The sequence below is a fragment of the Ambystoma mexicanum genome, chromosome 2q (assembly GCF_040938575.1).
Source record: "Ambystoma mexicanum isolate Mex_15411 chromosome 2q, UKY_AmexF1_1, whole genome shotgun sequence".
In the NCBI taxonomy this organism is placed as follows: Eukaryota; Metazoa; Chordata; class Amphibia; order Caudata; family Ambystomatidae; genus Ambystoma; species Ambystoma mexicanum.
In genome coordinates, this window is record NC_090924.1 from 1,145,089,876 (window position 1) to 1,145,116,946 (window position 27,071).

The window sequence follows — 27,071 nt, forward strand, 5'->3', positions numbered from 1 at the left end:
GTATAATGAAAAGGAAATTAGAAATGTTACCTTAAGTAAATTGTCTTCTTCTGTAACAACACATTCTAATGGTCGACCCTTAAAAGATTCTAATCTACCCGTAAAACTAAGAAGTTACTAAAAAAAAGAACTAACTTTGTTGTTGAGGACTACAAATCCAATAATCCCATGAGTACTGTGACAAGGAAGAGGGCTGAAGAGGGATGCTGTGGTAGTCGGGCAATTAATCTTAATAGCCCACACCTGAAGGAACCGAAGAAGCATAAAAGGCTCCCTTAGGTGTAGGCAATGGGAGTAAGGAGCTGGAACTGAGGCTGGAGTTCAAGGCATAAATTCTTTTTCAGAAATTGATTAGCAGAGTTTGCTTACTAAAACGTTCTTGATGAGCAAACACACCAATTTGATTAGCAATGCTGTACTGATATTTTGAATGTCATCAGAAGTTATTGGTACCCAAGACAGAAAATGAGCAACAAGGTAGCACTTTTGTGTACCACTGAAGTAAGACATTGATGAGATCAGTCAGGCTTGTCAAGTGACTCCAATCAAGCACCCCCACTAAGTCAGTGCCTTGTCTGGGATTGCTCGAAGCCCTTATTTATATATTTTTATGACAAGTTATACTCTGGACGATAAACCCTTATATAACGCCCCTCTCTTTGAATCCCCCCTGACCTCACTGAGCCAAAAAGTAGGTTTGTTTTGCAATTTAAAAGATTTATTGGAAAAATTAAACAATGTGTATGTATATATATTTCTGAGGCTTGTGGAATCTGCTTAGATCACATGCTGTGCATAGGCCGACATCTAGTGGAAGCTGCGGAGTATTACAGTTTGTTTTTCGAAAGTCGAAAATGGGCGTCGACACAGGCGTGCCAGTAATACTATCCCTAGTGTGACGTCCACTGTACCCAAGATCCCTCACGCGTGTAGGATCCTCAGATTGTTTTTTTCCGCCATACTGGTCGGAAGCATCTTGCGGAGTTCCCTGGCCTTAGCCATACTTTTGCTGTTATTATAATTATAATTCTTATTCATTCCCTTCCCCACCCCAACGTCGACCCTCGACCTCGACGACGGCTGGAGAAGTCATCGACCGTCGACTGCACGACGGATCTGGGCCTCGGAAGGCCGCTGGCCTCGGCCCGGGCCTAGTAGGCCGCTGGCCTCGGCCCTTACAAGTAGGGAGAGTGGGGGGTGGTACATACTCTTCACTCTTGATATATAGTTACATTTTATATATTCCTACACTTAGCAACCTGCTGCCTTAAGGTGCGTATGGAGGGTACCCCTTTTCAATTCTGCCCCAAGTGCAATCGCAAATACCCTTGGGTCGACAGGCACGCCACGTGCAATCTCTGCTTGCCGAGGGATCACCCCGAAGCGAACTGCAGAGCGTGTAGTAGGTTTAAACCTAAGACACTTAAGGACCGTTCGACAAAGCGTTGGGCCCACCACGCCAGGCAGGAGGCCATGGCAGCGGAGGGCGCCTTCAGCGATGGCAGCGACGCCGTACTTTCGGACGGCGAGGGCATTATGGCGTCGAAAGACAGCCGGCGAGCGCAGGTCCCCGACCTCGGAAGGTCGTCCGGCAGGGCGGCTATGGGGAAGACCCCCGGCGACGCAAGCGCTACACACCTAACACACACTAAACACACTAAGACCAACCGGACCTCGACTACGTCGACTTCCCGGAAAGAGGCACAAAAAGAACGGTCCGACTCGGTGTCCTCTGGGCGCTCTCGATCGAGATCACCTCACGACGCAAGGCAATCATCCACTCTTGCCAAGAGTGCCTCGCTACACACATTAACGGAAGTTCGATCGTCGGGAGACGAAGACGACTTCCACCCCCAGGCCGCGCTCCAAGATACCGAGACCGCGGTTAACACCAGTGAGGCCCCACGCCCGAAGCACACAGATACCTCTCCAGACCCTCGGCGCCAGGCGTCGAAAGTCTCTGGGGCCTCCAAGGGACAGGGAAAACATTTTTCCACGCACGGGGAGGGGGGGAAACAGCGGAAAGCACAGCCTTCCACTCCTGTAAAACCATCCTCTCACCCTAGGCAGACAAGCAAACACAAGTCTACCCTTGAAAAGTCCCATAAATCATCACCTACTAAAGTAATACCCTGTTCCAGGGAATGGTCCAGTGAAGACATAGACAGGGTTATGTCTAGGATGTCTTCCTTGGCTGATTTTTATGATAAGAACCCGGAACATTTTCTTTCATATAACCCTCAAGGGGCCACACCCTCAGGCTCCTCCGATCCTATCCCGCTAAGTGAAAAGCCCCGGTTCGAAAGACCTGAACCCTTCGAGGTTCAGCCTTACTCCACTCCATATTCTACTCCACTCCCCAGTTACCAGGGACAAGTTTTCCCTGAAGAGGACCAGGAGTTTGAAATTATGGAAGAACAAACCGGGACAGATTACTATGCAGAGGATGAGGACCTGGAGGAGGGAGAAGATGAGCAGGAAATTTACAGAGTAGATTCCCCAGTACAAAGCGAAGCCCCAGTTACCGACTCTCCAGTTGATAACCAGCCCCTCCTTAACGAGGTTCTCGCTCGAGCAGCGGAACATTTCCACATCGACACCCACGGTGTACAGGAGGAAAGGGACTTCGCGGAGGAGTTTGTAGGAGAGAGGAGACCGGTCGCTCAGACCATCCCTATCCTCAAATCCATCCAACGAAGAATAGATCCTTCCCTGGTGAATCCTAACCTCACCAGAGCTGTCAACCCCAGAATTGAAAAGATTTTCCGGGCAGCCCAGTCTGACCCTCTGTATATAAGGGGACATCTTAAACCAGATTCCCTAGTGGTTACCAACACTAGAAAAAGGGCTGGCACGCCCTTATCTTCATCAGAAGCTCCTCCCGACAAGGAGAGCAAAAAACTTTACGGGTTTGGCAGGAAGGTAGCCTCAACGTCCGCCTACCAAGCAAGGATTGCGAATTCCACCACCCTGTTGGCTAGTTACAACTGCCATCAATGGGAAGAAGTCGCGGCGCTCATTGCCTCTGCTCCAGAACCGTTAAAGGGCCAGCTGGCTCGGATCTCGGCAGAGGGGAGAGCCGTGTCTGGTTGCATTTTAAAAGCAACTTTCGACGCCGCTGACAACGCAGGGAGATTGATAGCAGAAGGTACTGTTATCAAGAGACATGCGTGGTTACGGCAGTCGGGATTCAAGACAGAAACCCAGGCTTCTTTAATAGACAAGCCAGTGGAACCCGACCTATTGTTTGGGAAAGCGGTCGAAGACGCACTTAAAAATGCCAAAGATGAATATGAGACTCTCAAATCCCTTGGCCAGCTTACCAACAAACCCCCTAACCAGAGGGGGAACAGTAATTTTCGTCGCCCACGCGGCCAAAATTCACAAAGAGGCAACTATGCCCAGGGACAGGGTACACAATGGAATAACAACCAGCAGTCTACCCAGAGTTACGGCAGGGGTAACAAGAGAGGTCGTGGAAGAGGCAGAGGCAGCCCCAACAAGGGAGGTGGCACGCCTCCACCAAAACAGTGACGCTCAGTTCAGGGTCCCTTGTCACGCAACCCCAGTAGGGGGACGCATTTCCACCTTCACCCAGGCTTGGGAAGGAATCACCTCAGACAGATGGGTGCTGTCAACAGTATCCGTTGGATATTGTATAGAACTACTGCAGCGTCCCCGGAACCATCCTCCACGACAAAGAGTGCACTCCCTAGAGCATCAAAGGATCCTTCTCGAGGAGATCGCCATTCTGCTAGAAAAGGACGCGATAGAACTCGTCCCAGGACACCAGGTAAACAAGGGTATCTATTCAACTTACTTCCTTGTGCCAAAGAAAGATTTGACAATGCGCCCAGTATTGGACTTACGGCCTGCCAACAAGTATGTCAAGCCCCAAAAATTCCGTATGACCACGCTACAAGAGGTAATCCCCCTCCTAAAAAAGGGGGATTACATGGCAACCTTGGATATGAAAGATGCTTATTTTCATATTTCCATGCTCCCAGCGCACAGAAAGTACTTGCGCTTCAAGGTGGACAGTCGCCACTACCAATTCAAGGTACTGCCCTTCGGGATAGCTTCAGCACCAAGGGTATTCACCAAGGTACTGGCGGTGGCGGCTGCACACCTACGCAGGGAGGCAATCCCGGTGTACCCTTATCTGGACGACTGGCTCATAACGGGGGAAACCCCAGGAATTTGCAGGTCAAACATTCAGAGGACTATCGACCTCCTCCACGAATTAGGCTTCTCTATCAACGAGAAAAAGTCAAGTCTGGTGCCAAGCACCTCAAAACAGTTTCTAGGAGCTATCCTAGATACTCAAAGGATTGACCTTCCCTTCGGAAGAGAGAATTCGGAATATACTTATGCAAATTCCGCATTATCAGTCAGGTCAACAGATAACAGTACGCAAAGCTATGCGGTTACTGGGCATGATGGCGTCATGCATTTACCTGGTCCCCCACGCGCGTCTGCGCATGCGTCCCATGCAGGAATGGTTGGCGAAACAGTGGTCTCAGGCAAGTGGTCAGTGGGACGATCTAGTGGTCGTTTCGCCAACACTCGTACAGAGCCTACACTGGTGGACAAGAGAGAATCTCGCAAAGGGGAAACCCTTTTACGATCCCGAAGTACAAGCTGTGGTGACTACAGATGCATGCCTGACTGGGTGGGGAGCTCACCATCTCCACCACACAGCTCAGGGTCTCTGGTCTCACTCAGTAGCCAAGAACCACATCAATCTGCTAGAGCTTCTGGCAGTATTCCGAGCGCTAAAGGCGTTCGAGACCCATCTACTGAACTTGTCGGTGCAGATCAGGACGGACAGCACGACAGCCATGTTCTATCTGAACAAACAAGGGGGGACTCGTTCGCCAAATCTGTCCAAGCTTGCCCAGAAAATATGGATATGGGCACTCAGACGGAACATCTTCCTGTCATCGCAACATGTTCCAGGGGAGCTCAATTCCCTAGCGGATGCTCTAAGCAGAGACTCCCTCCCAGAAGAACACGAATGGGTCCTTCACAGAGACGTAGTAGAAGATCTCTTCTCTCAGTGGGGTTTCCCCACTATAGACCTATTCGCCACAAGCGAAAACAAACAATGCCCAGGATTTGCATCCAGGTTCCCCCAGCCGGACTCCCAAGGGAATGCCCTGTGGATGAACTGGTCAGGGATGTTTGCGTACGCTTTTCCACCAACTCCTCTCATCAGGAAGGTGGTGTACAAGATGAACAAGGAATCGATGACGCTCATCCTAGTTGCTCCCATGTGGGCGAGACAACCATGGTTTCCACACCTACGCAGGATGGCGGTGTGCGAGCCCATCAGACTCCCAGCCTGGTACAACCTACTGTCCCAGCAACAGGGTCAAACAGTGCATCAGGAACCCAACTCTATGAACCTAGCAGCATGGCTCCTGAAGTCATAGAGTTTGGACATCTCAAATTACCACAGAGGTGTATGGACATTCTAAAGGAGTCCAGGAAACCAAATACAAGGCACTGTTACTTTGATAAGTGGAAAAGATTCGTTATCTGGTGCCAGAATAAACAAATCAACCCGGTTGATTGCACTCCTTCCAACGTTGTGACATACATGCTCCACCTGCTGGATGCAGGGTTGGTTTTTAACTCGCTGAAAGTACACCTGGCAGCCCTCTCGGCTTACACCACATCCCATAACAAGGTCTCGTGGTGGAAAGTACCAGTGGTTAAAGCCTTCATGGAAGGAGTAAAGAGACTTCACCCTCCTATTTCGAACCCACCGCCAGGATGGGACCTCAACGTGGTGCTAGCTAAGCTCATGGGACCCCCATTCGAACCCATGCATAAAAGTAGTCTCAAACACCTGACTTATAAAACGGCCTTCTTAGTAGCCATTACCTCCATAAGAAGGGTCAGTGAAATTCAGGCTCTGTCAGTGCAGGATCCTTTCTTTACTATCCACAAGGACAAACTGGTTTTACGCACACACCCTAGGTTCTCACCTAAATTCATATCCAAGTTCCATGTAAACCAGTCCATCGAGCTTCCGGCTTTCTTCCAAAACCCGCAAAGCTCGGCTGAGGTGAAACTACACACCCTAGATGTGCGTAGGGCGGTCCTATACTATGTAAATAAAACCAGACCGCTAAGGAAAACAGATCAACTGTTTGTCTCCGTAGCTACAGGCAGAGAGGGGGATCGCGTCTCTAAGGGCGCTATCTCGAAGTGGATTATCAACTGTATACAGCTGTGTTACTCTCTTTCTGAAAAGACTCTGCCTTTTACGCCAAGGGCCCACTCTACTAGAGGCATTGGTGCCACTCTGGCTTTCATTGCAAATGTTCCCCTCGACACCATTTGCAAAGCAGCTACTTGGAGCTCTATTCACACTTTTACTCAGCATTACTGCATTGACACTCATTCCAAGACAGATACACAAGTGGGACAAGCGGTTCTAAGACACCTGTTTGCTCATGACCCTTCTCACATCCCACCTCCTTCTTCTGGTACTGCTCGCTAATCTATGCACAGCATGTGATCTAAGCAGATTCCACAAGCCTCAGAAGGGATACATTACTCACCGTAATCGTATTTCTGATGCTTGTATCTGCTTAGATTCACATGCGACCCACCCTTCCTCCCCTCCGAGAGAAGGCGCATGATTACTTGTAGTCTTACCTTTCTGTCTATCTGCTTGGATTATCTGTACTCACGCTACTCCTCATGCTCCCTCATGTCAGAAAAAATACAATCTGAGGATCCTACACGCGTGAGGGATCTTGGGTACAGTGGACGTCACACTAGGGATAGTATTACTGGCACGCCTGTGTCGACGCCCATTTTCGACTTTCGAAAAACAAACTGTAATACTCCGCAGCTTCCACTAGATGTCGGCCTATGCACAGCATGTGAATCTAAGCAGATACAAGCATCAGAAATACGATTACGGTGAGTAATGTATCCCATATATATCACACTTTTATAATAAATTAATATTTGATATCACACTTAGGCATATGAATATAATGTTGATCGCCAATCGATAATCTGACACCAGCACACTTCTTTACAATCAATGAGGAGTTAGTATAGGAAGGATAAGGTAGCAGAAAATACTTTTATGGTTTCAACAAAAGCAATGAGGGAAAAATGCAGCACAGAAATAAACTTGATATGATTTCAACAAAAGATAATATGATCACTTTTTCTTTGACAATTCCCTCCCCCACTATGCAAGATAAGGAGATGGAAGGAGAGCACACAATTCTCAGGAATACAAAATGCAATACAAATTTCCAGTTCCCCCCAGCGAGCTTAGAGGAAAACAGGTATGATTTTAAAGCAGGCAAGATCCTTTTAAATGTGGTGGCAATGAAGTGAAAAATATGCTGGAAATGCTTTTAATTCCCTCTAGAGGTTCAGGGTGAGTGAGAGATGCTTTAAATCAGTTCAGGTCAGCCCTACCAATGATTCAGGGATGGTTATCAGGTTGAAAACGGGATTCAGTAATGGAAGCAAAAGACAGATATTTTTACACGTGGTTGAAATGAAGCAAACTGTCAATTCGTGGCACTTTTTTCTGAGTGCGTCGATCGCGATTACGGCGGAACTATAAGGAGTAGCAAGTCGGTTTTAGGCTTGTTGGAAAGCTTAGAATCTTACGATTCCAAAGATACGGACGATTTTGTGGAGATAGATTTTCAGAACTGAAATTAAAGTTTCAGAATGATAGATGCGCTGTGGAAGGTTTTGAATCAACAGGATGGACACACGATTTCTTATGATGTAGTTCTAATAGGTTAAAATAGTTTGAATTAGATTATCTTAAACTAAGAGATTGGTTTTGCACAGTTCTGGCTGAGTACTCACACTATGAATTTGAAATAGGCCGTCGGGGTCCGGTCAGCAGGTTTGGACTGGGCTCTGGGTGGTTTCTGGTACTGGTTTTCTGGGTCTGGTCTGTGGTTCTGCTGTCGGCACTTCACAGCGGTCTGGTCTGTGGTTCCGCTGGTCTGGATCAAGTGGATTCTGGATACAGCACTGCTTTCTGGGTCTGCTACCGGTTCTGGCAAAGGTTCTTGGCAAAAAAATCCAACAGCTCGCCCAGCTGTAGAATAGTTTGATTGGATTGCTGGATTCTGAAGGCCTGCTGAGAAGAGTTCTCAGCTTGTGGGTTAGGCCTTTGCTTTAAGTTCTGGAGTCTAAGTTCTGGATGTTCCTTCTAGATGTTGTGTGGTCCGGCAAGATACTCCACAAGAAAATGAAAAGTGAATCCCTTGCCTGTCCAAGCAGTCTCTTTTTATGTGTTTTGAAAGTGGGTGGGTCGGCTCATTCTGCATGCCCAACCCTCTCATGATTTGATAGGTCAAGGATTCTCTGGGACCTGATTTGAGAAGGGATAGTGTGTCCGAGTGATTCAGAGTCTTACAGTCTATTGAAGAACCGCCCCTTTGCTTTTACTTAGAAAATGAATTTTTCATAACTAACAGGTTTCCCAGATACACACGTCGTTGAAATTACACATTTCACAGATTAATTTAAGATACACTGTCGCCCAACTCTGATCCCCCTCAGAGCCTAGGTTCACAAATGGCAACATTTTGTGCTTTTTAGTGACTTTCGCCATATTGGTTTTTCCTCAAAATTTACACAGACCTGCACCCCTTCCCTGAGCATATTACTGGAAATTACTATGTCTCTATCCTAAACACAGTGTCTGCAATATTAATCAATAGCGGGGTTCGCTCCCAGAACACCGTACAAAGTGGAATTTGGGCTCAAATCGTGAGGGGATTTTTAATTTTCAGGATCCCTAAATTGTACATTTCTGTGAGCTTAATACAAGATTTTAGAAGCATTTAACTTAAACATATATTTGCTGCAATATGAATCCATAGTCCTGTCTGGCCCGCCCCTAGGAACTGGGGGAGTCGGGGATCACATGTTCTACTTCCAGGCAGAGCGCTGTTTACAGTCCACACCCAAAATCAGCATACCCCATTCAATGGCAAGGGTCTATTGTGTTGGGTCCAGCAGGCTGCAGGGAAGTCCCCTCCATCTCAATCAACAGGGCCATGTGATATCCTGCCTCCTGGTGTGGGTCTCTGGGGGTGTTAAGAGTTCTCAGGAAAGGCCAGTCTTTTGAACTTTTAATTGCATAAGACCCCCTTCTGTTCACTGCCCAGTTCTGACAGCTCTCCTGTCAGGATTTATAGAGCGCCAGCGCTGGTCAGTGTCCAATGCCGGTACTGCACCTATTTTTGACAGCTGTCTTGGATTGATACATTTCAAAAGGAAAGGATTTTACTTGATAGTATGATCCTTGCTTGACATGGCATTGATGTGGATCTGTAGTAGAGTAAAGTAAAACACTCAACCATAGTTGGATTTTTGTTTGGTGGTTTCGGGCCCATGATCTTAGCAATTTTTGACATTAATAAAAATGGGTTTTGAACAGAACCATTTTTCTTTGCACTGGTGGGTGGCAGGTCAGGGGACCATTTTAGTGTGCGCAAAACTGCACGGTCCTCCTGGATTCTGGCGCAAATGTGGGCTTTTCCACCATCTTGGATTTCCTAAGCCCACAGCACCCATTGTTGCAGCATAATAGTCCAAACGTGGGTCAGGACACCCAACAGGCTTTACAAATTCTTTAAAATTCCACTATACCTGCAGGTTGAGTAACTTAGTTTACCTACTTGACCTAAGAGAAATGTACTTGACCCATGGCAACAGATGGAAAACAAATGTAAATGGGCTTTCTGTAAAATGGTGAACTCGGCAAACTAGGTGGAATATTGTAGTTTGTGTCCATCTCACTTTCAGGGTAGCTGAAGTAAAGCAAAAGGGTGATGATATGGCATTTATAACGTGCCTATACACAAATGTTTTATGGCACGACGAGGCAAGGGAGGGGAACAGAGGGAAGTCAGACAGCGATCTTACTAGGCCAGGTGACATTGAGATCGCGCAAGGGGAGGTGGGGTAAGGGGAAAGGTTTGAGGGGAAAGGGAAGGGGGAAGTGCAGTACCTAGGATACACCACAAATAAATAGGAATTATGAATAAGAGGTGTGGCCAACTGGTGGCAGGTGCAGGATTAAGACAGTGTCAAGTGCTGGTAGGGGCTGTAGGGATACATAACAGCCCCAGAGTGCAGGTTTCCAACTGGCGGGCAGGGGACCTGGGCCCAAGAACAGAAGGTAGCCAGGTGACCAGTGGAGATTCAGCCAGAAGTCCACAGGGGAGAGGAGGCGAGAAAGCAGAAGCAAAGAGGAAGGTCTTGAGGTGCTTCCAGAACCAGAGATGGTTCTCAATTTTCAGAGCGGCATAGAAGCTCTCCCAGAGGGAGGCCCCAGCCGAAGAAAGAGATCTACCACCAACTTGTTGCTTGGATAAGCGACAGAGAGTTGGAGGCGGATGAGCGAACATATTTAGGGAGAGAGAGTTGAAGGTATTGTGTCCCCAGGCCCCAGAAGGCCTTTTGGACAATGCAGAGGGTTTTGAACTTAATCCTCGCCGCCACTGGGAGCCAGTGCAGAGATTTCAGTCCTGGAGAGATACGATCCCTGGGCTTGAGGCCAAGGACAAGTCTTGCAGTCCTGTTAAAATCCTGTCTTGCAGGTCACAGAATTCTTTAATTTCTCCTCTTTGAGTACGTTTGCATTTGCTGTTGGTCCATTGACGATGAGGGGTAGGCCTCCTTCCACATGGTTCTTTAATTTGACATGAACAAAAGAAAAAGCCAAGCTGTTTATAGTTTGCCGTGTTTAAAGGGCTGCTGCTCAAGTGAAAGTGAAAGTGAAAGCAAAAGCCGTTTTTGGTTTTAGTGTTGAAATTCTTGTCATTCTGGTGAAATGAAAGTAAAGCAAAGCCAGGCCGTTTTGGGTTGCAGTGTAGAACTTCTTGTCATTCAGATGAAATAAAAGCCAAGCGGGGCTGTTTTTGGTTGCAGTGTATACATTCCTGCCACTCATGTGAAATAAAAGCGAAGGGACGTTTTTGCTTAGTGTTCCAATGCTTGCCACTCATGTGACAGGGAAAACGAAGAATGCCGGTTTTGGTGGCAGTGTTTAAATGCGGCTTTTCAGGTAAAAGGGATTTCTATTTGGGGCCTTTAAATGCACCCCAGAGTGTTTTCACAGGGAAAATTAAGGACATGGCTGGGCAGAGAGAGAGGGGGACAGAGACGCAGATGCACATATACCTTTCTTTGTGTATCCTACCTAGATGCACTTTCCGACCTGATCGCAACAGAATCACCCAGGAGTTGTCTTCTAACCCTACTACAGGCTCCTAAGAGAAGGGATTAGTGGGCCTACTGGTACTCACACTTAGACACATACCGATAGGGAGGCTTCCTCCCCACAGGGGTCTCAACTAAATCATAACAGGCTGACCATGCTCGCTCAGAAAAACAATGATTTACAGTAGATTTCCTTATTCCCCTTAGAGTGCTGGTAAAAGAGAAAAGAAGACAAATAGAAAGAAATCAGATTACCTGACCCAGAAGGTCCTAGGCCAGAAGCCCAATGGGGAATTCCAGAGAAGGCAAGCAGTATGTAATGATGTGATATGGTATTTATAACGTGCCTATACACAGGTGTTTCAAGGCGCGACGAGGCAAGGGAGGGGGAACAGAGGGAAGACAGACAACGATCTTACTAGGCCGGGTGACTTTGAGACGCACAAGTGCAGGGGAGGGGGAAAGTGCAGGGGGCAAAGGGGAGGGTCAGTGCAGTACATAGGATCAACAGTAATAAATATAGAATAAATAAAAATAGGTAGGAAGTGCAGCCACCTTGTGGCAAATGCAGGGGTAAGTGCAGACATCAAGTGTCAAAGAGCTGGTGGGGACTGTAGGGCTACAGACACAATCCCCAAGTGCAGGGGTTTCCTAGGAGGCAGTGCAGCTGGTGGTGGAGGGGACCTGGGCCTGTGCAGTTTCACTCAGTTCAGCAGGGAAGAGAAAAGAGGAGCAAAGAGGAAGGTCTTGAGGTGCTTCAGAACCAGAGATATTTCTCAAGTTTCAGGGAGGCTTTTCCAGAGGGAGCCCCCAGCCGAAGAAAAAGATCTACCACCAACTTGTTGCTTAGAGAAGCGACTGACCCAGAGGGAGTTGGAGGCGGATGAGCGAAGAGCTTGAGAAGGAAGTTATTTAGGAAGAGAGGGTTGAAGGTATTGAGGCCCCAGAATGCCTTGTGGACAATGCAGAGGGTTTTGAACTTAATCCTCACAGCCACTGGGAGCCAGTGCAGAGATTTCAGTCCTGGAGAGATACGATCCCTGGGCTTGAGGCCAAGGACAAGTCTCAGTCCTGTTTTGGATGAGTTGCAGAGGGCAGAGAGTAGTGGCAGGCAGGTTTAGAAAGAGGCTGTTGCAGTAATCCAGTCTAGAGAACCAGAGCTCTGGAGACAGTGAGCTTCTGGGGGGAAGGAGATGAAAGGAAGAATACTGCTAAAGAGGTGCAGCTGGTAGTGTGACCTCTTGGAGACGTCAGAGATGTGAGTAGAGAAGGAGAGTGTGGAGTTGAAGATGACCCCAAGGTTTTTAGCCTCACAGGTGGGAGCAGGAAGAGGGCCAAGAGAAGGGGTTGATTACCAGTTTCACAGATTTATGCAACCAACGGGTCGCAGAACTAGGTTTGCCATGAAAAGCACTTGGCCGTGTGATCGTGTACATTTTAAGTGGTCCCTCGTCAATAGGATGCATCTTCCCCAGCAAAATGAAATACAGTTGACACGACATTTAGATGCACTAACCTAAACTTGACTGTAAAACATGGAGACAATGTAGTTTTTTACAGTAGCAATACTGTAATTATGCAATATGTAACAAGTTACATTTTTAAGAATGGAATTGCATGACTGTTTAAAAAAAAAAATAATTATAAAAGTTAGCCGACACCCCTCTAGAAAGAATATGGCATGATAACCTGTTCAGTGGTTTTTACCCAACTTTGAGAGTCCACAGCCATCGCTTTTTGCTCACTGTACTTTTCACAAAGGCGGAATATCCATTTGCATATCATTTATTGTCCCGCCATAAGGTCAGTCCAGCACTGAAATGCCAGGCAAATCTCCTTTGAACAAGAGTACCAACAGCTACCCCAGACACGTGTTTCAGGCTTGTTGGGCCTCATCAGTGAGGTGGAGCTGTGCCTCTCTGAGCACAGTGAGCAAGGGGTCCACGTCTGGGTTCCCCCAGGTATCTTAGGGTGACCAACCCCAAGTTCCTTGCAAAAATACAGAAAAGGTAGCATGTGATGGCTGCGGACTCTCAAAGTGGGAAAAACACAGAACAGGTTATCATGCCATGTTCTTTCTATAGAGGGGCACCCGCTACCTCTTTTGTATTTAGAAAAAAAAATTAAGCTAACACATACTGATCAGACTGGATACAGTTAGCTTAATAAAAGTATTCTCAATTACCGTGGGTTTGTAATTATTTGGAAAAAGAAAAAAGTATTGCTAGCACTCACGCACATGTTTGTCACTTAAGAGTGCAGGAGATGATTACTGCTGCACGTTCTCTCCATTTGCCCCTTTGAACTTGCAGTGAACAGAGACGATGGGGGAGGGAGCACTGCGGGTAAGAGGAATGCAGGGTGAGCTGTTCTTTATTCAACAGGGTAAATTAAATAGGTAGGTTTGCTACACAAGTTTCAATTTGATTAGCAAATCTACAGAATTGCATAGCACTGCCTCAGCCCAGCTCTCGGGAAGCCCTCGAATGACAATCTGGATGTCCGTGGATGTCTCGCAAGTGACTCCTGCACGTCTGACCCACTCCCTCTCCCATTTTCTTTTTTAAAGCCTCTCGCTGTCACTCAAGAATAAACCTTCCCCTTGCTCTAATCATTCCACTGCCCCACGTGGTATTACTGTTGGACAGCAATAAGAAACATTTGTCTTTCTTTGGCTTCCTGACTTAACAATGGTGTTTTTCAAAAGGGTACATTCCATCTTCGCAGCTCATGCCATGCTGCGCACTTTAAGAATGAAACCACACAGCTGATAACTGCCTGCACGCTTAAAACTCCACTGCAGAAGAGTATTTCCCAAATCATTTTCAGGTTATTTCATCTGGACCCATTTGCTCTCATTTGCTAATGACTTGTTATAAGTTACTGGGAAGGGGTTGTTAGTTCATATTAGTTTTTAGATATAATGCAAGCCAGTCCAATGAAATGTTACCCTGAAGTAGACCATTTTTAAAACATGTGCTCACTGCAACAATGTGTGCATTTCAATTTATAATGCGCGCCGGCCATTTAAGTTTGTATTTTTACGTAAACCAGCTGCCACTACCTATGCATGAACCTCTGTACCTCACAGCCCCCAGTTATCCCTACATACAGCAGCCAAGTGAAGGTGCAGAATGCAATAGGGAGTGATCTTGTGCGTTCTGACAAATTACTATTTAATGGCTGTTGGGGGACTTCAAGTCCATAATCCCATGAGTACTGGGACAATGAAGAGGACTGGAGAGACATGCTGTGGTAGTAGTCGGGCAATTCATTTTAATAGCCCACACCTGAAGGAACCGAAGAGGCATAAAAGGCTCCCTCAGGTGCAGGCAATGGGAGGAAGGAGCTGGAACTGTGGCTGGAGTTTGTGCAGTAGTAGCAGAGGGAGAAATGAGGCACGGTGCTGGCAATCTAGGCAGAAGTGTGAGAACCGAAGGGACGATTGAACTCTGATGCAGCAGAAGTGACCTACTTGTTCTGTGAGGGTCTTGTTCCCCCAAACTCTGAGACGCAAGGCTGCCTTTCCCCATGTGAGCCTAATTGTAGAGGAAGTAGTATGTTGTAGACTGAGGCGGGGAGTTGTTGTAACACTGTGTGTTTTAGGAGCAAGAGGGCCTCCATAATTGAGTGACCGGATCAGAGACGCCTACAGCGATGAAGGGTGTGGTTCCCAAGTAAAGCCTGAAGCAGTAGTAGTTGTGTAACATGTGGAGCAAGGATCACAGAAGCCTGTGAGTTAAACCTGTTTTTTTGATTCCTTGTGCGAGCACTGCTGGCAACAGTATCCAGCTTAATATTCACTCTCATATAAGCAGAAGTGAGCTCAAATTGTTTGTGGAGTTATTAACAATGAGACAATTGAGAAATGTACCACTCGCGTATGATCTGGTATTTTCACTTGTGTGAAAAGCATACGCTACAGAAAGCCATTGTTGAACATTTAAACCTTGTAAAACTAAGTGGCCACATGTGCCTTATTTCGCTTTTCAAGAGAAGAGAACTTTGAATCTGTATTCACGCAAACGACAATTGCTTATAAAGAATTGTCAAGTATTTAAACATTGTATCTGTAGTTTGATAGAGCAAGCATTGCCCAAGCCAAGAGTATTCCCTTATTAAGATTGAAAACAGCCTTTCCCAAAACCAGAAAACTATCTAATCAGTTCTGTGAGCCTAATAGAAGTTCACCCTTGCCTAAGATACAAGTTAGGCATACAGTACTCCTAACAATGGAAATTGCAAAACTGTTGAAAGCTAAATCTTATTGCTGTTTAACCAGGAGTTTTCGGAAAGAGTGAAATTTAAGTATTTTATCATAGTACAGTGTTTTTGATTGCTTATATGTAAAGTCCTAATTTTGGGACTGAATGATTTTTAGGTTAGGCTAAATTGATAATTGAAATGTATAGCTGACAGAGCTAAATCGTGTTTTTGAATTGTTTTAAATTATAATTTGTTTTTTAAAAGACTTAATTTTTGCCCACAACACATTTTTTTAAAAAAAAAAGGTAAAAAAAGCTGGGAGTTTCTAATGTTCACTGGGAGTTTTGCCATCCCCACCATTGTCACAATGTATCCATTCATAAATGCGTTGAGGGGGGCCCCGTGTTCCTCCACAACTGAAGGATTGCCAATTTCACTGCCAGAAGTAAATGAGTCAGTAATTTCCACTCAAAGGCAGTACCTGTCTGAGACCCGGGGCGAAGAGAAAGACCCAGGACACATGCTTGATCATCTGATAAATCAACTTTAAAAATATCCTTTTAGTTTAGATCACACCTCCAAACAATAATCTTGGATCAGTGGTCCGCCCCATAACACATGCTATAGCGTTCTCTCCCCTTGCACCCCGCCCCCTCCAGCAAAATTTGGCATTATCGGCGTGGCAGGCGAGACAGGATTTGGTACCACTTCATTAAGATCTTAGCCTGACTCTCGGCTAGTCAGGGGATCTAACGCGGTTGTCATTCCTTTATAGATGGTTTCCCACTCTTCCCCATTGTGTGGTTGACCCAACTCCCGTTCCCAGCCCTCAAAGTAGGATCTATGGTCCATGGTGGAGAATTAATTAATACATTTATAAAGGCAAGAGATAAGTGCCTTGGAGCCTGTCAACTAAAAAACCATTTTGAAGTCAGTCGGCTGTGTAGTTGCTCCCGCCCACATTGGATGGATGCAAAGCCCAGTGTGTGGCCTGAAGGTACCTGAACATGTTCTCCCTCAAACCCAGGGAGGCCTTGCAGCCTTCAAAACTGATCTTTCCATTACAGAAGAGGTCTAAAAATGTTCCCCACCCTCTTATCCATCCACTGGGTGAATCAGCTGTCTAATTGCCCCGGTGTGAACTCATTAAGAATAAGGGGGGTGCACAGAAAGGAAATGTGGTGGACCCCTGCATCCTGCTTATGCTGTCCCATGATTTCTGGGATCCCTGTGTGACCGGATTGACATACAAACTCTGCGCTCTCCCCTGTCGAGGGGCGCAATCTACATATGGTGTCCCGCCACAGCCTGCTCCATAGTAACCCAGGGGGAAGGAGGAAGTGCAGTAAACTCACAAGTGCAGCCAGAGAGAAGGGACTGTAGGGTTGCAGATACAGACCCTTAAGTGCTGGGGAGCCCGGAGGCAGTGTGAGGGCAACTTGACATGCAGGAGCCTGGGCCCGAGTTCAGAGGGTGACCAGGTGTCCAGTGCGCGGAGCAGTCGGGTGCATCAGCAGGGGAGAGGAAGAGAGAAAGAAGAAGCGATAAGGAAGGTCTTTAGTTGCTTCCGGAACCGGAGGTGGTTCTGCTCACACGTTTGAGAGTTTGATGGTCATGGGCTCAATATTCGAGGCGACAGCCAGACGAGCCAGCCCTGTTAAAGATGTAATCAATGTGTGATGCAGAAGTGCGTACATCAGACATACAAGTAAAGGCACTGTCAGTGGGGTGCGAATATGTCGAGGAGTTCACAGGCAGTTATACAGGCCTGTAGTGAATTTGAGACCACTCCAGTGGTGGCGTATTTCGAGTGCCCAGACCTGTCCTTGGGCCCCATCCATGGCCAGGTACATGTTCCCAACCACCATCGGAGCACCCCGGCCCCTCAGCACAAATTTGTCCAGGATCTGCTGCTTAAAAAAACTCTGTTAGGTGCATAGTGAGTATCATTACCGGGCACCCGTGGATTTCACCCCATATAATTACAGATCTGCAGTTGGTATCTCTTTAGTATCAGTATGCTTAAACCCCAAGTCCCTATGCAAAGGAATTGCCATCCACGCCTTTTTACTAGTTGTTGAAGAAAAGAATTGGTGTGAAAAGTGCTCGTTGTTAAGCCACTATTGGTCCTTAGACTAAAGATGCTTTTCCTGTAGGCCCACTCTGTGTAAATGTAGTCCCTGCAGTTCACGAAAGAGCTGTGTGCGTTTGCCCAGAGTATTAAGGCCTCGGGTGTTCAGGGTGCCTACATTAATTACCATCTTTCCTTCGTATCTATCCTCAGGGTGGGCAGGGGGGCCTTTAAACCATTGAGACTCTCCCCCCCCCCCTTGTGAATTCATACCTCACCTGGTTAACTTGCAGTTCAAAGAGCGCCCCTACGTCTTGGCACCTCTCCTGAATGTAATCCCCACCAACATACATGTGTAAAATAACACTTGTGAGACCCCAAATGTATCTTCCATTCCACCCCAGACTCTCAAAAAATGTAGCCTCCCTCCTCCCACTGAACCCGACCCGCTGCATAGTGGTGTGCAACATTGAGAACTAAACCCCATCAAAGCTCTTGCTTCCACTACTGGAACTCCCACCAGGAGTGGGACTCCTTTCCCCCCTCACCACTTGTCCACGATTCATCCATTCTCAAGCATCCTTCCTCTCTGCCCCAGCAGGAAGGCACAGCAAAGAGAGCATGGCGAGTCGAAACATCCACTTCATCTACCAACACTTTTCTTGCCTTCCTGAACAGTTTTCCATGAGTCCACAGATCCGATCTCTGTTGCTTGGGCCAAGCCCCGGGGCGTCCCTCCTTCCCCTAGAGAGAGATCCAGCAGGTGGGGGCCCTCCTCCACTGTATAGATTGTACAAGCTGCCATCTTCCACTTAAATTGGAGACCATAAGGGTACGTCCATTTGTATCTAATGTCCTGACGTTGTAACTGCTCTGTGATAGGTTTAAGTGTTCTGCATTTGGCCAGGGTGGGCTGGGAGACATCTTGAAAGACTAGAACCACTAACTCCAGATGTAACCTGTTGGCTGCCCTCGCTGCTCCCAAGATAGCTTCCTTCACTTTATAGTTGTGGAACTTCAAAACTATGTCCCTGGGAGGCCGATTCTCCTCCTCCTTCCGACTCTGTGAGCCCTATCTATTTTAATGACTCCTGGGGATTTAATTACTCTGGGGGGGTGGGGATTTCTGAGTCGTGATCTGTGAGAAGAGCTTCGGCCAAGAATTGTATTGAGGTTGTCCTTGCGTGCCCTGTTCTCCAGGTCGTTGCACTTGGATTTCAGAAATGAGTATCTTGTAAAGTGGCTCCACCCCCCTGACTTCTCTGATCTCGACTTCCAGTGCAGTCAAAGAGCGTTTGTTGTGGTCAAGCCGGTCTCCCAGCGCCCCTATGTCCTTCTTGAATTCAGTGGCCGAGTCAAGCATTCCTTTTCTCAGGTCTGCACTTTTTGTGTGTAGGGAATCCTTAATGTCCTTTTTGAGGGCATCGAGGGAGGATACTGGAAATGCAGGCGTTGGTGGTTGTTCTTCGATGAGGGAGGGGTCTCTCTGTTATCTCTGCTCACATCCATCATCGGAGACTGCAAGGCCTGTGTATGGATTGTCGTTAAGAAGGCCTGGATACCTGTGTTTTTTCTCTTCCTAGATGGTTTGGACATACTGTGGTTCCCAATGAAGTGCTGTTGTGTGTGCTGCCAGCCAGGTTGGTTATACTTCTCAAATATCACCCGCACTGTCCCAGCAGCCGGGTTAACAAGCCCCTCCCCACTTTCCCCCTGGTGGCAGCCCTCCACCAATCTCCTCAGAGGAGGGGGGGGGGTCAGCGCCATATTTATGGAACCCCAGGGTCCCAGCCCTCCAGGTGTTTATGGTACAGTCCTTCACATCTCCAGCAGACTTAAAAGGCTCTGCTTATGGTGTCTGTATTTTTGACTCCCCAGTGCTCTCCTCCTTGCCATGGTACCTGAGGCATGCAGCAGGTGACCTTTACTGCCACTGGGGTGGTGGGGGGGGGGGGGGCAGATCAGCACCTGCACCATCAACCTCCAGCTCCACTCCTGGAGCCTCTTGGAACACCCTCGGGTGGTCCTGTCAGCTTCCGCTGACATTGGGAGCGCGATCACTCTATCTCCACTCCGCTTGTGATGCAGCTAATGGCTCACATTGAAATTGCAAGCACGGAAGCTTTTTTTCACTCCACAGATCACACTCCTCTAGGGCGGCGGGTGCCTGTACCCCGACGCAGCCCCGGCCCACTGGGCCTTCCGGCCAACCTGCGCCTTCATTCACTGGGCGACCCGGGGACCGTCCCGAGCGTGGGCTTCACCATCTGGGCCCACCATGTTTAGGGGTAGGGGCTCCTCATCTGGAAATTGTCGGGCCGAAAGCCAGTCGCAGCACCAACACTTGACCTTCGGGGAGCACCCACTGCCTCACTGAGTTATTCCGTAGCCTTATGCACATTCTCAAGCTGCCAGGTCATCTTAATCATGGCATGCGAGGTCAGTAGTTGGAGCGGTTCGGGAAGGGACATCTGGCTGCGCTGTGCTCTTGGCCACGCCCCCCTTGGAGTACCTTTTTATAGGTTTGTTTTAACTTCCGGGCCTTAACGGCCCCCTCCATGGCTATCTTTGCCTCTCCCTGTATATGGTAAATGCTGCTGATCCACTGATAATACTCCCCTGAATAACTGTTCTGCAGCTTCCCAAACTGTCCTGGCCTAAACCCTCCTTTATCGTTTTCTTTAAAAAAAAGTCTACGCAATCTGTGCCCTTATTACTTGATCTCGTAATGCAGTCATTCATATGCCATGTATTTTTAGTCATGATTGGGATATTCAAGTCCAATTCGAACAGAGCTGAGGCATGGACCGATAAAAGATTATCTCTTTTGCGCTGGTTTTGGGGATGAGTGTGCTAGACACAAAAATAAAAATCATATAGTAACCTGTATGGACCTCTGGCTAGTAAGTATCCTTCCACTCTTGGTGAACGGATCTCCACACCGCAATCATCAAAAGGTTTCTTAGTGTGGTCTCTACTGTGCCACTGCTTGGAAATTCCTGATGTCCAACTGCACTGGTGGGAGGGTTTTATCCATAGTTGAGTAAAAAACAGTTCAAATCACCTCCTATGATTGTGCCCAACAAACTGGCAGTGTGACAAACTGTCCCAGTATTGTGATCAGACAGAATGCCCATTGTCCCTCATTAGGGGGAATATGCTGATGGGAATGTAATAGTTTGACCTCTGATCACTTACCATCAGGAATGTCCCCTCCAGATCTCTAAGAATATTGGATGTTTTATACCAGCGTATTTACGAATGAAATTTACTGACCTCCAGATAGTGATGTCCAAACTTCAACTCTGACGTTGTTTTTATTTTTATTTTTAAAGATGTTCTAGTTGCCCAACATGAATAGATTTGAAAATATTCGGAAATGTTTTTTTACATGTCCACCATAAAAAAAAAGTGTTAATAGGAGCTTGCAAAATGTCCCCTTTCTTCAGAATGTTTGAGGTAACTATATTACCTGCAGATCAGACGCTTTTTAAAGCAGAGAATGGGGGGGTGGTGGATCTCTCTTCCGCAGGATCCTCCCTCTGGAATGGCATCCCTCCCCCTCTGACTTGAGCCATATCCCCTTAAGTTCTGGAAGCTTCTCAGGACCCTCCTTTTATCTTCTACCTTCTCTCTTCCCCCCCCTTGCTAATGTCCCCCTCTGCCGCATTTTGACTGTCTGCCTGGTTCCTTCTGAGTAATGGAGGGCATCAGGCCCTCCTCACCCAGTCTAACCCAGCGCCTCAGTCTCCCCTACCCCCCCTCCAAACCTGTGGCTCCCCCCACCCCCCTGCACTAGCCTGGCTGGGCCTGCACCACTTTTGAGCCCTTCCAGCCCTGTCCTCGCACTTAGCATGTGGACCTGCACTCTCTGCATTCCCCTGGCACATGGCCGCCTGGCCTCCCTTAACGTTCTTGTTGTATCCTGCGTGTGTATGAATGAGGTCTGAGTCAGTGTAAGAGCTGTGTTGGAATGCTAGGGGAGCTTGGAGTGTTGGGGCACCTGGGGATTCCAGGAGAGACGGTTAAGGACTTGGAGCTGGGCAGGGAACCAGGGTAGAAGCTACTGATGATCTCTCTCTCCTATATTCAATAGTGAACCTGTAGCCAAGAGAATAAAGCGTGTTTCCTTTTCTACATACCTGAGTCAGCCTGGTTCCTGCTCCTTGTTGATACTGGCTCGGGGTAGATCCTGCAGGAGGCAGGATACATCAGTTCTCCTAGTCCAGAGGTCCTCTTCCCCTCCCCCCCTCCACCACACACCCTCCAACCCCCCAGCAATTGCGCGCTCTCCACTCCGACCTCCACTTCCTTCCCCTGCACGTCTTGTTACTGCACTTGCACGACCTGAATGACACAAGGCCTTTTTTCTTTCTTTATCCCTGACCCCCGCCCCACCCCCTTTGCGCCTTGAAACACCATTTGCTGTATAAGCACATTATAAATACCCAATAAATAAAAAGATGTATCTTAACAGTCTTCGTAGATTGTGTCCTTTTTCAATGGTATTGCCTGCTATTTAAAATCTCTCGCCCAAAAAAATGCCCTACTGTACTTTCTGATTGTGTGGGGAGTTTTGACAGCAATGTGCTTAATTTGAGATATTAATGTTAATTTAATATGAAAGTAATCCTACTCTTTCCTTTGTGTTCCAGATCTTGCTCTTTATGATGAAGCGCTGAAGATCATCCACGAGTTTCCTCAGTACTTTCCGTTTGGGGTTGTACGGAATGATTGATCTTTTATCTACTATTCTGTTCTTAATGTGTCAGATCGCTGTTAAGGCTGTCGGTACTTTAGATCGATTTTGTCAGAACAACCTTGGTGATCCTGTTTATACGTAGCCAAGACAGTCATTTAGAACCAAACGTGTCTTCAATTTGCGTTTCACTCTGATATGCTAATGGGTCCGTATTTTCCTTTTTGTTAGCTTTCTTCTAGCACACCCAACCACGTCTTTTATGTAACGTGTTCCCATTCCTGATGCACCTTTTGGTTTTTCCCTCTTGGAGACATCCTGTATTTGGCCGATATTTGGCTCCAGAACCTGTCCAAATCTCCTTGGAACTTTATTGTTGCAAGTTTACCAAGTAAATTCTTTCGCTTGGCATTTAAAATATGTTTCCAAGTTCATACTTGGATAAACGACACTGACAGTGAAGCAAATTACTGGCTCCATCGAAGGAAAACTTTGCTTTATAATGAGCCTGCACCAGGAATAGAGTTCCATAAACGACTTTGCGTGTTGTCATTGGAAGACCACCCCCAGGCTCAGGATGGCTGCCAACTACTTCAGGGCATCGATAAATGCTTCTTGCGCCGAACAGCTTTGCACATTATTAGTAACTCATTTCTTCTTACTGAGAAAAGTAAGCTGAAACCTTTATCCAAGTAGACCATTTTTGTTCCGATAAAGAGATATTTGTGACACCCCGTGCATATGTTTTTTCTTTTTATTAATAAACTAATTTTATATTTAAATCCGAGTGATTGTGTGATTACAAAAGAGTTTTTTGGTTCGCTGAATGTGTTTGCATTTATGCTGCGGCATTTCTCATTGACAATGTTGAAACTGCCGTATGTTTTTCTTAACACAGTATTATTGAACTTTGCGTTTTGTATTATTCAGTTCGAACTAGATATGTACTACTACTACTAGCATCATGGACCTGTGAATCTTCAATGCTTTTTACTATGTCATTTAAATGGGCATAATTGCAGACTGTTTCATGTTTGTAAAACTTTGTTTAAATAAGTTGGCAATTCATACAAAATCAAGATTCCTGGCTTGCTGGGTTTTTATTATTTTTGGTTACAATTCTTAGAGGCCTGTTAACAAGGATATGCACTGAAGCAAATGAGTTGATGCCTGTGAGCATCTCAGAATGGCGCATAGTACCTTCTATCTGATTCATAAATGCTACAACTGAAGCAAATTTGCAGATAACTGGGGAATCTCTGAGATGCCCCAGGGCAAGTCTTTGCGAATCTCATTTGCACCTAAGCATCTCATAGATGCTCCGGGCATCTCCAGATTTGCTCCGGTTTTTAAGGTTTGTGAACTGGGACTAAGGATCAGATTGGAGATGCCCACGGCATCTCCTTAATTGCTTCAGTGAGCAAATGTGTGTATTAGGCCCAGAATGTTAAAATAATAATGCAAAAAAAAGTCTTGCGCGTACACGCCTGTGCACTACATGGAGCACATAAGATAGGATTACTATTTCACTGCCCATGGATTTGTAGCAGTACGTATATTTTTTTAATCCTCATTCAAGACGGGGGATCTCCTAAAGATTCCTTGGGAACACCTTATTGTGATTCTTTTAAATCTATCTAACCCTATAGTATTCAAGAGGGTGACCAGAGGCCTTCTCATTGGAGAAGTATTCAAACTAGACCTGGTGATAAATCTAATTCGTCCCTGCGCACCTCAATGTAGTTTTGCACATTTTTTCTGTGATCAGATTATCTGTGAAAATTGTGTCAGAATGCATCTGGTAATCTTCTCACCTATGGTTATTTTGTGTGCAACGCCAAGGTTAATTTTAATTCATAATTGCATGATCAGAAAAAATTGTTCTAGTCCACAACACTGCAAAATTCATCACATATTAAGTGCACATCGGGGCCTTTCAAGTTGGACAGCAAGATCGCCTTTACTTTCAAAATTTGAATCAACTTGTCTACACAATTTTAAATGAATTTTCAAAGACATCATTCCGTTTTTCAAGCGCCAAAGGTATTTGCCATCTTCCCCGGCCCCCATAATTGCTCTGCATATATGTAGCAAAACAATCTAGTCTCTAGGATCAGTCAATAAAAAAGTATGTGTGTGTGACTGGGCATGTAATTAGGTTTTTATCTTTAGAGGTGTATTCCAAAATGGAGTTGAAGCCTTAGGAAAAGGTATCATTGATGGAGTAACCTTCTCCATGGCCAGCACGAACAGACTCCACCACAGGTTTCCACAGGTTTCACGATGGGTAGTGCCCCACAGAAAAGAAATTGCGAGTTTAGATGCCAAGAGTAAATTGCACACTAATTTCGCACTGGCTTTATTGTCTTCATCTCCTGCTTCTAAACAAAGCAGTGAAAATTGGGGCGGTGTTCCCCAGGCACACCCACCAAATATGAATCGTAGATCCCAATTCTCTGAACCCTCCATCGATCAGATTTATTTTGACAAAATCTTTGTACCCAAACAAGGGTAATTTACCACCTGTAGAGCAATTGTATTGCATTTCCATGTGCTGGGTACATAGAAGGGGACTTCTGATGAAACCTATAGATATCCCTCCATCCCTCCCCCATGAGCCTCCAGACTCCCTTTTCCAGGCCACCAAGTTAAACCTAGCTCTTTGCATAGACTCAGGTAAGAGACCATGTTAGGCTGATCTAAAACCCTTTTGACTGCTTTACACAAATGCAGTGTTCGTAAGAAAATGTCTGTACCCATTCCTCAATACGCATATGGCAATCGGGACATTGTATTGATTTTTATGGCACTTCCAGCAATGTGCCATATAACATGATTATGGTACATTTAAATCAAAACTACAATACTAAACGACAGAGGTTATGGTGAAGGGGGCAGCAGATGAGTTCAGAGCGAAATGGAGAGTAGGGGAGGCTATAGTAAACGGGGGGGGAGGGGATAGGGTTGAAAAGAAGAGCAAGATGTCCTTGGGTGGTGAAATGCAGGAAGATCAAGAGGTGGAGGGTCAAGGAACTGTTGAGTTTCACTTTAATGTGTGCACCTAGTGTAAGTTCAAATATTTAGGTGTGAGAAGTGAGGAGCACAGGAGGGGTTTAGCAACAATAAGGAGAAAAAGGGGTTCAATGTAAAGAATGAGGTCTAAATAGACTAGATATGAGTAAGGTCGGGGCAAAGACATTAATGCATTTGAAAATGATGAAGGGAAAATTGACAAAACTGGAATCAAAAGCCAGGAAATTGAGAGAAGAGGAAATTTAATTATGACAAGTGGAAAACGAATAGAAGAAGGTGGCGCAAATAGGAGCACGCTGCCAAGCAGAGAATCTGACAAAAAGAGCAGAGCATTAATCCAGATAAGGGGGGGGGGGGGGCAAATGATAAAAGAAGTAATTTAGTAGTGTGAAAAGAACAAACTATATTTTCTTTTTCAATTATTTAATATAGCCCTAAAACATCCCTGCCCGGAGGAATATGAGCGCTAACAGGACAAACAAAAAAACCTGGGAATCTCAAGACCATTGGAGAGGTGTGCAAGTGAACTCAGGAAAATAGATGAGTCTCTAAGGCATGCTTAAAGTGGTCCAACAAGAGACAGCACCCAAACTCTGGAATGCACTACCTCCTGATCTGAGGGGCTGAGCAGTGGAATGTGCTCTGGCCGACCCTAGTCAGTTTTGTTCTTGGAACTAGCAAGAGATGAGTGTTGTTCGATGTGAGAGCCCTCCAACCGGGCAGCCACGGCAGCCTCTGTGATAAATATGCCGGACTCTGGCCATAAAGGCATTTGTGTCATAGAGAGGAGATGAAAGGAGAGCAGCCAGTGGAGCGCTCTCCTGGCCTGAGATACGCTCTCTTCCCGATGCCTTCAATTGCATGCACAGCGGAGTTCAAGCAGTAGTGAAAAGCGATCATACTTTCTGTCCAGCACTCGTTGCGCCGCTGATATGGCAACAAGCTTCAAGGGCTGGTTAGCCAGGGGCACTGATCGATTTGTTTTGATCACAACACCAAGATACCTGAATTCCGTGACATCCTTCAGCTTCCTGCTATCAATGTACCCGCCAAAGTTTTCCCTACCCGACCAGATCCTGTGAACGCACTAAAGATTTCTGTAGACCTATCGCAGTATAGTCTAGTAAGACAAGATCATCCGCATACAGAAGATACTGAATTTTCACGTGTCCCAACCTCGGGGGGGGGGGGGGGGGATTAACCCCAATACCTTCCAATACTGCCCTGATTCCAAAGAGATATAGATTGAACAGAAAAGGAGCTAGTACACACCCATGGCGCAAGGCATGGTCCATAGTAATCCACTGTGAGTACATGCCCTTTTTGTCCAGCCTAACCTTGATTCTGATGTCTTTATGCAAGAGTTCCAGCATCTGGACATAGGCCACTGGACATCCCCCATAGCCTAGCTCGATCCACAGTGAAATGCCTTAGAGACATCAAGAAAAGAGAGATACATGGTGCGCCTAGATTGAAATGCCGGATTCTTCAAAGGTTATAACACAAAGCAATTCAGAGCTGTACCAGTTCCCTTGCGTAAACCGACTGATTAATGTCCAACTTGTTGGCACTAGTAGCCCATTTCTCAAGTGCACGCAACAGGAAAGCAGAGAGTTTTATAGGGAGCATTCAAAAGGGCGATGGGGAGAATACGGGGGAACTACCATCCTATCTCCCTTTTTGAAGATAACTACCACAATAGCCTCCCTCCAGGTCACTGGGCATCTAGCACGCCCAACCACATTGCAAAATAATTCAAATAGCACCTCAGCCCATAGCAGTGGTGCAGATTTTAATGTTAGACTTGAGAGGCCATCAGGTCCCGGG

The 27,071-nt window shown here is 46.5% G+C and overlaps 1 protein-coding gene across 1 annotated transcript in view; it reads left to right on the forward strand.

The window, feature by feature from the left end:
* Positions 1-22,993, forward strand: part of RPA3 (replication protein A3) — a 141,142-nt gene extending 118,149 nt beyond the window's left edge. Inside the window, exon 4 of the mRNA XM_069648525.1 lies at positions 22,168-22,993. Coding sequence (XP_069504626.1) covers positions 22,168-22,250 — 83 coding nt within the window. The 3' untranslated portion in view covers positions 22,251-22,993. The remainder of the gene's footprint in view (positions 1-22,167) is intronic.
* Positions 22,994-27,071: the final 4,078 nt, after the last annotated feature.